This window comes from Gastrolobium bilobum, unplaced genomic scaffold (assembly GCF_033153095.1).
Source record: "Gastrolobium bilobum isolate Gb01-03AN ecotype WA unplaced genomic scaffold, APGP_CSIRO_Gbil_v1 utg2831, whole genome shotgun sequence".
In the NCBI taxonomy this organism is placed as follows: Eukaryota; Viridiplantae; Streptophyta; class Magnoliopsida; order Fabales; family Fabaceae; genus Gastrolobium; species Gastrolobium bilobum.
The window spans coordinates 448,976-461,368 of record NW_026899212.1 but is presented as its reverse complement, the minus strand read 5'-3'; the positions used below and the strand labels follow the sequence as shown (position 1 = coordinate 461,368).

Genomic DNA, 12,393 nt, shown 5'->3' with positions numbered 1-12,393 from the left:
CACATATTCAGTTCTCTGACACCAACCGAGTTACTATTATTTGGTTAAGTATATATATATATATATATATATATATATATATATATATATGGGGCATGATATTCTTACACTGGTGTAAGAGTTAGAAGTCTTACACTCAATCTTGACCATTGATCCACTTGTATCCAATGGCTCACATTACTAAAAAATTTGAGCCCTTAGATATAAATGGGATCAGTGGACAAGATTAAGAGTGTAACTTACACTGGTGTAAAATGATCCTAACCCTATATATATATATATATATATATATATATATATATATATATATATATATAGGTACGTAGGATCCTTTGACACCAGTGTCAAATTTTAAATTTGACACCTAATTTGATAGCCGTTAGATTAAAAAAGATCAATGGTGTCACATGCTTACAAATCAGAATCGTTGATCTTTTTTTATCTACGGCTCTCAGATAAGGTGTCAAATTTAAAATTTAACACTGGTGTCAAAGGATCCTACCTCATATATATATATAGGGAAAAATGTTTCCGCAGTTAATGCAGAGAAATTATCTGCATTTATTCCCAAAACGACGTCGTTTTGATATTTAAATCTTAAAAAATTATAAATATAAAGACTATTATAACCCTAAAATAAATTAAAATTACAAAAACACCATGATTTCCGTCCCAAAACGATGTCGTATTGACTTACTGTAGATAACTTATCTGCAGTAACTGCAGAAAAAGCGAACCCATATATATATATTTGGTAACAAAGTAGCATCTTTTTATGTATGTATGCTTATGTATGTATGCAAGTGACCAAAATCTAATGAAAAAAAGTTTAATTGTAATTCTTGTTGAAGAGAAAGCAACGAGTCCAAACCCATGCAATGTATCATAAAATATAATTAATTTTAGTTATTAATGTAATATGACATAAAATTATCTTCTTCCACTCCAAGTTTGAAATTTGAGGGAAACTAATTCAGGTTATAATATAATTGTAGAAGAAACACTTTTTTCTTAGTTTAAGTGCATAATTTTTACAAGACAATACTTGATCAAATATTATGATATTATCTAGTTGAGTAAATCATATGTTATATTGGGCTCTTTCACCAAACAAGGGCTTTTACCCTTTAATTTTCTTATCTTATATTTGATTCCCGATATTTATTAACGAGAGTTGTTTAGTATTGCGAAGACCCAACGAGTTTGAGTCCTGCACCCCTTCCTTTGCAGAACTCACATATTTTGTTCCAGGTGAGTGTTGCGACTTTTTCTGAAAAACTCACACACGGGTATGCCAAGTGGCACAATCCCAACCTTTCACTCATTCCTCATTTCCTGTTCATTCATTCAAATACTAAACACTACTCATTAATCACTAAACATTAAAAATTCAAATAGTGAAGTTGCAGTAAAAATATCACTATTCTAATTTTGTTATAGTAAAAATAGTAATAAACGAAGAATAATTTTTTATTTTTTTTGTAAATAACGAAGAATAATTTTGTTAAAGTAAAAATAATAATAAACGAAAAATAATTATCATGCATCTAAATAGTAATTTTGTTAGAGTAAAAATAGTAATTTTGTAATTTTGCAGTAGTTTTGTAAATACTACTTTTACTGCATAGTAATAATTTTGTTGCAGTAAAAATATGTTAATTAATATTTAGAGTTTCTTTTAAATTAATGAATTAGTGAATTGTTGTTATAATTAATTCTTTTTTATCTTAACATAGGTATGTGTAATTAATAATGTGTAGAAATTTTACATAATGTTTAGTGGTTAATGAGTAGTGTTTAGTATTTTAATGAATGACTGGAGAACGACTAATGAGTGAAAGGCTAGAGTATGCCACTTGGCACACCCGTGTGAGTTCCATAGGGTCGCGACACTTACGGTTGGCAAAAACGAGCGGGTTGGCTCATAACCCGTAAAAAATGAGTCGGGTTGAGTTGGCAAAATGAGCTGCCAACTCGACCCGAGCCAGCTCGTGAAAAAATGAGCCAACTTGCGGGTCAAACGGCCCAGCTCGCGGGTTGAGTTTTTTTTTATAAAAAAATACAAAATATAATTTACAAAAATGGACAAAACCCACACATGTTGTCATCATCTTTCTTCTTTCTCTGAACCTAAGTCTCTAATCTTCTCACATCCGTGCCATTTTTATATTGTTAGGTTGTGCTCGCTCTGTTTGGTTCAAATATCTTACCCACTCGGTAGCAAGTGGTTATGATTGTTTCTTGATGTTGGTTCAAATTTGTTGCGAAGAAAATTCGAAACTAGAATATTTTGCTTTTATTTCTCATTTTGTAACCCTTTGTTTAAGCTGATGAAAGCCACATAGCTGGTGCATTAATACTACAGGTTCATTTAAATAGGTTGAAAACGAGTTAACCCGCGAGCCAATTTTTGAGCCAACTCGCGAGTATTTTTTCAAGCAACCCACGAGCCATATTTTGAGCCAACCCGCGAGCCAACTCTAACCCGAATCGGGTCGGGTCAGGTTGAGTTTTCTGTCTCGTTTTTTTTTTTAGCCAACCCTAGCCCGACTTGTTTTTTTCGGGTTGCATGCGGGTTGGGTCAGGTCGAGCTAGGTTGGCCAGTTTTGCCAACCTTAGCGAAACTTACCTAAAAGAAAATCGTTTATTTTAAATGCAATTCGGTTCATTTCATAGTCCAATTTAGTTTTTTGGTTCTTTTACACATCCTAAGGTGGCCCGAAAAGGTGCATGACCCATTTATACCCCTTGAAAAAATAAACAAAGATTAAAACATGAAATTTAAAGAAAATATGAGATATCACTAAATTGTAATCTATAAATCGTGCAATTTTTTTGTAATAATTATGTCTTTATATAAGACTTTAAGCACGATTAGGAGAATATGCCCATATCATGAGGCACAAGAAAAGTCATTCCAATAAATAATTTACAACAAAATACGCATGTGTTAACTAAAATATGTTAATATTACAATATCACTTCAATGATTTTTATATATTTTCATTGAGAATTAAACATCCAAAGTAGATTTTATTATCATATTCAAATAACATTATTTCTATCAAAATCACTTTATTTTAATTAAAATTAAGGGTTCATTTTTTTCAGTAAATGCAGATAAGTTATCTGCATTGAGCCCAAAATAACGTTATTTTAGAGCAAAAATTAAGGTGTTTTTGTAATTTTAATTTATTTCAGGGTTACAATAGTCTTTATAATTATAATTTTTTAATATTTTAACACCAAAACGACGTTGTTTTGGAAGTAAATGCAGATAACTTACCTGCAATAACTGTAAAAATATTTTTCTGTAAAATTAATTTTATAAAATTAAGATCAATTAAAATTAAATGTACAAACATTTACCTAATTAAACAAGCACTAAAGCCCATTATTGATGTTCAGTGATATCTCTTAAAACATCGGTTATAAGCCGTCTTAAAGTTCATGTTATTTTCTGAAGCAAATGAATATGTAGATTTTAGCTAACTGAAAATAAGTCTTATGACTTATCCACGAGCTGAAGATATGAAAATTAAGGTGTCATAGAGACTCTCCTTCACTTTGCAGTTTTATAGATTTTAATTGACAATTTTTTTTTTTGGTAAGCTGATTTTAATTGACAATTTAACCATAACAATTATGTACCCACTAAAGCATAATATAAATCATTTTTATTCAAGTGATAAAAAATTTATTACATAAATCTCAAATCAAAAAATAATATTGAAAAAGCCGGCCTCAATATAAAATTATAAATACTGCAATACTTAGATAAAAAAAAAAAAAAAAAAGCAAAAAGAAGAAGCAGTAAACATAACTCTCTTCAGAGAAGACGATAAACGTTTGTGTATTACAATTGTTACTTGTGATTGAAATTTAACAGTATCATTTTGTATTTGAATTTTGAAAGGATTAAACTTAGTAGTTAGGTTGCGAAATCCCGCCCCCCCCCCCCCCCCCCCTTCTTTTTTTTCCATACAATAGTGAAAAAATGTTGCTTTCTTGCATGCGTAGACAAAAAGCGAAGGATTCATCGGCAATCTCATTCCGTTTTTCCCAATTCCGCTGATTTTCCGCGAAAAGAAGCAAAGCAAAAGGTTCCATCCGTCGCGTGCGGCAGTGATCGTAAACGAGAGACTCACCGAACAACTAGAGAAGGAAAATTGAGATTAACGTAAAATCTCACTTTAGAGATCGAAATTGAAACCCCAACAAACGGTAATGTTATGTGTGCTTCTTCGTACTCTTATTTGTCTGGGTAAAGTAAGCGTGCATTTTATTTATTTATCTATCTTATCTTAGCATGGCATTTTATTTGGCTTGACTTTGAATGGTTAATTAAATTGGTGTTGATATCGTTAAATATATATATTTATGTGATAAATTTGGATAGTTTATTCATTGGTAGTAAATATTGCAGCTTTCTGGTTTGAAACTCTCTAGTTCCTCACGGTTTATCCTTATATAATAACATTTTAACACATTCTTGCTAATGATGCCATAGAAAGAGACACAAGGGCTGCATAAAAAAAAAAAAAAAAAGTTTTCCAGCTTCAGCGTGATTCTGCAGACTGCAAATGAGACCAGTATTCCTTGACAAGTTGTCCAAACAGCGATCCTTCTTTCTTCATCAAGTTCATTGGCTCATCATACTCTACTAGTTCTCCTGAAAATACAATCACACAATTTTCATTTTCTTAGATGAAAACAACGAAAGGATCAAATGCTTTAGTCGCATCTTTTATGTTATAGAAGTATAAATGCAAAATCAATTAGATCATATCTTGTGGGTTCACATTTTGGTGCAGAAGAACTACTTTCATATTTTATTACCCACTCTAACTAGGTGAACTCAACTAGACCCTTTTGCTCAAATATAAACATGTATTTTCTGTTTGTCAAACCAAAGGGTATATTAGAATTCTCATGGTATGCAGTAGAACTACTACCTTATTTGTAATCTTACCTTGTCCACTTGCTAGGACAGGATTGTTTGAGGTCAACATTAGCAAGATGTATGGATTAGTATGAAAGAGTATGTGGTGAAATTAGATAAAGAGTTAGTTAAGATGCAACTTACCATCACTGATGGCAACAACCTTAGTGCAATCCATCACAGTTGGTATTCTGTGTGCTACCGTGATTACAGTACAATCTGCAAACTCGGTCCTAATTGTTTTCTGCAGAATCAAATCAGTTGCATTATCAATTGATGCAGTTGCTTCATCAAGCACCAATATCCGACTTCTCCTCAAAAGAGCACGCCCCAAACAGAATAACTGCTGTTGTCCCATGCTCCAGTTTGCCCCAGCTTCAACAACTGTATCACAGTTTTGTTAATACTCCTTAGTTAATTAGACAAGAATTGATCCCTGCAAAGTTTTTGCAACAAGAGCTTGAAAGTGTACCTGAGGAGTCCAAGCCCCCTTCTTTCTCTTCCACAACCTCTCGCAACTGGCATTTCCCAAGAACCTTCACATTGAAACTACAATTAGTCCACTTTGTGCTGTGCAAAGCAGAGATAAACTACCAGAAAGATTTCCACTAGTTATTAACTAAAACACATGCTGAAAAACAAGGTATTAATTACCTCCCATATCTCTTGATCAGAGTGTTGAGATAACGGGTCCAAATTGAATCTGACTGTGCCATTAAAAAGAGTAGGATCCTGTGGTATAATACCAATGCGTGACCTCAAATCATGAAGTCCAATAGAAGAAATGTCTATGCCATCAACTATGATTCTTCCACCAGCTGGCTCCACTAGACGGAATAAAGCACCTATAAGAGTGGACTTTCCACTGCCTGTTCTGCCAACAACACCAATCTTATGCCCTCCTTCAAATGTACATGTGATCCCACGGAGTACAAGTGGGGTATCAGGCCTGTATCGTATCTGTTTTAGTATCAACAAAAAAATATTGTACTTCAGCTGAACTCCCAAGTTTTCTGAACTTCATGCCTCAAGTTTTAAAATAACCTGCAATTAGTTTACCTGCAAATCATGTATTTCTACTTTTCCTGCAAATGGCCAATTCACAGGGGGACGATTGCCTTCTATTACTTCTGGGGCCTCACTTGGTATATGCATATATTGATCTAGTCTCTCCACTGATATTATTTGATTTGCTAGAGTGCATTGATTTTGAATTGCAAATACTAGGGAAGAGTTTAATGAAAGGCCATAAGAGAGAGCCATGCCAATAAATCCTGGAATAACATCAGATGTTGAGATGAAATACTTGCATATGAGAGATAATGTTATAGTTTGACAAAAACATGCGGTTGTAAGCTATTAGAAGACACAAAAAGTTACATTTCAATGATAATAGAAACTGAAGTCTCACCAGAGGTGAAAGTCCCAGGTGGAAGTACCACCATGCAAAGTGCTGCGGATGCAAAAACGATTGCACTGACTGTTTCCAACCTTAGCATTAACCACTCATTAGCTGCAAAGCTATGGAAGAAAGGACTAGCATTGACATCAATTAGATCAAGATTTTTCACAAAAAAACGATCCTCCTCCTCGAAAGCTCTTATTGTCACAGCTCCAGCAATAGATTCAGCAAGATGATTAGCTACGAAGGATTTTGTTGTGCCATTCATCCGCATCAATTCTTTTGCAGTGGCATAGTAATATCTCTGCAAAATAAAATTCTTATTAGGTTTTTGTTTCCAGAAAAGAATATTTTAAACTCTCTAAAAAAATGAGCTCCTGTGTTAGAACACTAGTTAGTGGCACCCGGGTTCTTTCCTCTCCTTTGAAAAATGAGATGATGTGATTGATCATCATAACTTGCATTAATCATGCTGCGAATTTTCTTTATGATTGCTTTCTAGATAACAAAACTTTGTGTATCCATTTCTCACCCTCATCATCCATTTCCTGTACTACATCTGACACTTCGCATTTATTATCAGGATCTATTAATCTCATGTTGCATGAGATAATTATCTCATGCAACAGAGATAAGATTATGGGATCCACTACTTTTTCAAAAAAAGAAAAAAGAATGGACCCCACTATTTTGTGTTGTATGAGATAATTATCTCATGCAACATGAGATAATTATTTTCTTTATTATTATAAGGAAAAAACTACTCTTATACAACATAAGAGTAGTTTTATCTCTTATAGACTCATCGAAATAGTGGGGCCCACCACATGTGTGTCTACAACATAAGATATCTTCTCTCATGCAACATGAGATTAGATGAACCCTTATTATAAACTTAAAAATTTTCCTCATTGAATAAACTTAATAAAATAGAATTGTGGAATCATACTGGTTTTAAAGTTTAGTCTATGGGTTTTATAATTCTCATTTAACATGAGAATTCAAATTTTCTTACACATCCTTCGATTTCCGTGCTGACATGGGTTCTACATATAATTTTTTCTAACACATGAGTCCCACATACTTTTTATCTCTACAACATGAGAATTGAATTCTCATTTAACATGAGAAAATCAAACCCCTTAGTCTATATCATGTATGCATTAAGTGTCTTTTTAAAGAATACAAGTTGTGTCATTTTAATATTATGTAATACGAGTAATATATAATTATAGTATGAATTTTTATTTTTTTTTCTCTTTCTATGTTAGCTGAAGTGATTAAGGAATTTTTTTTTTTTTTTTCATATTATAATTATGTAATATCCGTAATACATACTGTTACAAATTAAAATAACATGACTTGTGTCCTTTAAAAGGAGAAACCTTTCTCTCATCATTTATTCATCTGCTGTCAAAACATAAGCATTCCGTATTTAAAATACACGGCTTTGTCAATGTAAATTATAGAAAGCAGACACCAAATCATAGAAGAATCTGTTCAATACCTGCAAGCGAATTGCTATATAAAGCATTGGTATAGAGATAAACAAGACTTGCCAAGTAATGACTGCTAAAACTGTAAGATTTGCATAACAAGTTGTAGTAGCTCCCACAGCAAAAATAAGGCCAAAAGGGACATCAAGATCGACAATGCTTAGATCCGAGGAGACCTAAACAAGGAAATAACAGTCAAAACATTAGCACTTTCACTGCATTTCATTGCGAGGGGAAAAAAAATGTTTAATATGCTTACCCTACTAAGTATCCTTCCCAAAGGTGTGCAGTCATAAAATGACACAGGTGCACGAAAGAGGGAGTTCATTAGCTGTGAAAATATAGATTTTGATGATTGAAGACCCATAGCAACTACAACAAGACTTCTGATGAACAAGAAAAATGCTGAAATAAACCCAATCAACAAGTACACTACAATCAATTGCAACGTGCTAACACGAGAATTGTCAACATTAGCAGCCATCCATAAGTTTTGCAATATCTGGCCAATCACAAATGAAAGGTGAGACAGAGAAGCCACAGAGAAATATATGTATCCTTTGTTCTGATTCAGATACTGTAAGTGGGGCTTGAATCCTTTGTTTCCTTTTTCTCTCTCTTCTTGCTTAATTAATTGACCTCCTTGTGATGCTTCACACTGGTTCTCCGTGTATGTTTTCCTAATCTCTGTATCAGTATTTGAAACTCTCTGGGAAGAACTAACATCCACAAGCCGGTCAGAACCAGCAGTCTCCTTGTGAGCATTAACAAGGTTCTGAAATTCTTGGCTTGAGGTCAACAGATGGTGATAAGGAGCAGCTTGTAGGATTTTTCCATCACACATAAGCTGTAAATAAGGAAATAACTTTTGTCCATTCATAATTTTGAAGAAGCAAAAGATCAGGAAAACCATAACTTTGAAACCCACAAATCTACAGTTATTTAATATATGCAGGAGAAGAATAAGAAAGAACTATGATGTATATAACCAGTGCTTTTAAGATTAAGGAAATTACCAAAACAGAATCAAAGGCTGGAAGGAAATCAACTTGATGAGTCACGAGTAAGACTGTCTTCCCTGCAAGTCCTTCCATGATGTATTCCTGAGATTTTTCAAAGCCGTCTTCAGTAAAAGGCAAATAACAAAGAGATATGAATGTAGTATCTGAAGAAAAGAAGCTTTCATTACATTAAACAAATTTGTGGCAGTATGTGCATCAACAGCACTGAATGGATCATCCAAGAGATATATATCAGCATCCTGATACAGAGCACGAGCAAGTTGAATTCGCTGCTTCTGACCTCCACTCAGGTTAACCCCTCTCTCCCCTATTTCAGTGAGATCACCATGAGGAAACAACTCAAGGTCCTTCATTAGTGAAGACCTCTGAAGCGTTTCTTCATATTTTTGAGTATCCATAGCTGATCCAAACAAAATATTTTCCCGTATTGTACCTGTCTGTATCCATGCTGTTTGAGAAACATAGGCAAACTTCCCATAAACTTCAATCTGTAATTCAGAAAAGAGAATCAGATATCTATCAATATACTAATATTACTACTGAAATACAAGGACAGTAAAAAATGAACTCCATAAGTTGAATTTATATGCTAACTAAAGCTGGTAGAAAAGTGGTAATGTGACCCATGTTATAACCAATTAAGGTATAACAAGGTTTTGCAGTGTTTTATATAAGCATACAAGGGATTAAAATGCTTACAGTTCCGTGAGTATTAGGAACTTCTCTGAGAATTGCTGCTAAGAGAGTTGATTTGCCCGAGCCAACTTCTCCACATATAGCCACCTTTTGCCCAGGTCTAACCTCCAAATTTATGTTTCTCAGTGTTGGTTTTGATACATTATCTTCCCATGAAAAGTTTGCAGAATTGATTAAAATTGAGCCCCTGATATCGTCATCAAAACACCTCTTCTTGACATTTTCACTCTGCAGTTCAGGTGCATCAAGAAATTTTACAATCCTGGCGAATGCAACTTTTGCTTGAATGACCACTCCAATGACATCTGGGATGGTTCTAATTGGATCTTGAACAAGGCGTAAAGTTGCCACGAAAGTGAAAACATTATTTGCATGTAAAGGAACATTAAGAAAGTAACAAGCCCCAAAGGAAGCAGCAGAGACCAAAACAGGTGAGGACCAAAAGAGAAAGTTGCTATATGACTTTCTCAATTGCACTACAGACAACCTTTTGAGCTCCACAGTCCTTAATCTCTCAATAGCATTTCTAAAATTTGTTTCCCACGCATATAACTTCAACACTTTCATACTCACAAGAGCCTCAGAACTAGCCTTCAATCTCTCATCTTGTGCCTCCATAAGTTTTCTCTGATACTTATGCTGTAACCTAGCAAATGGAGTATTGCAAAGCACAGTGAGAACTATCACCACCAATGAGGCAATTGTTGCTAGCCCAACAGCACGGAAAAGTACTACTAATGCAATACATAGTTGGACGCTTGTTGTCCACGTCTGGTGAAACCAATAGGGAAATTCTCCAATTCTATAAGCATCCACGTTCACATAGTTCATTATCTCGCCACTAGAGTGCTTCAATCTAGCAGCATTGGCTAGCCTCAGTTGCTTTTTATAAATTGCTGCAATAAGCAGTGACCTAACTTTCAGTCCAATAAGTCTGGTGCGGAAGTACCACTGCCTTTGTGATAGGGATTCTATGATCTTTGTAAAGACCAGTGATATGGCCAATACATAACCTTCATATTTGAAACTCTCATGACCCTCAGCAACCAATATAAAAGAATTAAGAAGCAAAGGACCAGATGAGAGAGTGATTACCTTTAGCAATGCAAAGAATCCTGATATCAAGATCTCTTTCCAGTGGCACATAATTATTATCTTTAAAACTGATGGCTGCAATGATGGTTCTTTCTGTTTTTGTCTGTTCAATTGGTCTAGAAACAGCAAATAACTACTTTCTGCTTGATCTGCCTCCCCCAACTTTGGGATATCTTCATCCTGAAGCGTTTTCTGTTTACCCCTTTTCATCAATGGATTCAACCACCAAAATGACATCCTACTGAAGAATCCAACTCTGGCAAATAGGGTGACATGGCTAACGGAATCATTTTTATTGGACTCATCATTTAGAGGGGCACAAAGGCTTTCATCAATTTCTCTGTCAGTGTCCCTATACTTAGATTCCTTGTAAATGCATAATAGCAATAAAACTGCCCCCGGAAAGGATAAAACATCCAAAGCTACTTTCAGGGACAGTTCTCTGCTTCTGATTGCATAAAACAAGGATAAAGCACAGAGAATACTAGAAACCAAGAAAATTAGAACAGATAACAGCAGTAACCATGCTCTCGGAAGTTGTTTCAGCCGAAGACTTATTGTTAAACCCACTAACAACCATGTCAAACCCTGAGTGAATTCTAGCAACCACCAATCAAGAGGCAAAGCGGTTTGTGTTTTCCTCAGATTCTCCTCTAAAAGCCAAATGCCTAAGCACAAATGTATCAACCCCAAAGAGCTATTGGATATGGCAGACAGTAGCTGCCATTTTGAATAACTTTGCTCCCGGATTAGACCCTGAAATGGTTTCTGTGAAGACTTCCGGATGATTGTAAATAAGATCATAATCATCAGCAACACATCAATGCAAATGATCATCAAATGGTTGATACATGAGGAAGGATCTTTCCAAAACTTGGAATCATAACTGCAAGGATTTCCTCCAATCTCTGAACAATCAGGTTCCCCACAAAACATGCTCAAAAACCCTTCCATTTTCTTTGTCTACTACTTGCTGCTCAAAGCCTCACTCTCGGTATTCTGTAACATTGAAGGGGGAAAATGATATTATGCCTTTGCTGAGAAAAAATTTCTACAAAAACTTGGGGAAAAAAAGGGGTCTTCAACAAGCTTGTAAAAGGTGTTAACATAGACAATAAAAGAATATTTACTCTATGAACAATTTATTCATACCATATTTGGATTTGCTTAATTTTTAGAGAATAGTCGTTTTTTTTTTCTTCAAAATTTTGATTATAAGGTATTTTGGACGCAAAATAATCCAATCCAAAGGTACGAGGAATTAATTTGGAAAAAGAGAATTTTCATACACAGTTAGACGCCAACAAGCCAACTACAAGGAGGAGTAGATATGATCATGGCATGCAAACCTCAAAGGGCAATAAGTGTTCAAAAGAACACTGTGTTTCTGTGATGTAACTTTTCTGTGATGTAACTTCTCAAAAACCTTACAATGCATGCAAAGCTACAAAAGAACCAGTTTCAGCATTATCATATTGAACCAGTCCAAGGCACGTTGCTCACGCGCTCAAAATCATTCACTTCAGAAAAGAAAAAGGTAGGAAGGGAACAATTATAAGATTCAAGTGTAGTGCTTGCCTAAATAAAGAAAAGAACCAAAAGAAACGTTAACTTAAAGTGGCCCTGTAGTACATATGTAATGGAAGTGTGGTGAGTCACAGAAAAACATAGGATGAATGCATGGTTAAAGGGAAGAATATGGAACCACACAGACAATGCATTTAAACATGCAAGAATGCA

General features: G+C 34.5%; 1 protein-coding gene across 1 annotated transcript; it reads right to left on the bottom strand.

The window, feature by feature from the left end:
- Positions 1 to 4,487: 4,487 nt before the first annotated feature.
- Positions 4,488 to 11,607, bottom strand: LOC133288308 (ABC transporter C family member 10-like). Its single transcript, XM_061486035.1, has 11 exons — positions 9,562 to 11,607; positions 9,030 to 9,350; positions 8,857 to 8,943; positions 8,100 to 8,687; positions 7,852 to 8,016; positions 6,354 to 6,648; positions 6,002 to 6,216; positions 5,597 to 5,902; positions 5,415 to 5,478; positions 5,087 to 5,326; positions 4,488 to 4,672 (listed from the first exon to the last, which is right to left on the bottom strand). The coding sequence occupies exons 1-11, from the start codon at positions 11,605 to 11,607 to the stop codon at positions 4,560 to 4,562; spliced, it is 4,440 nt and encodes a 1,479-aa protein (XP_061342019.1). The 3' UTR covers positions 4,488 to 4,559.
- Positions 11,608 to 12,393: the final 786 nt, after the last annotated feature.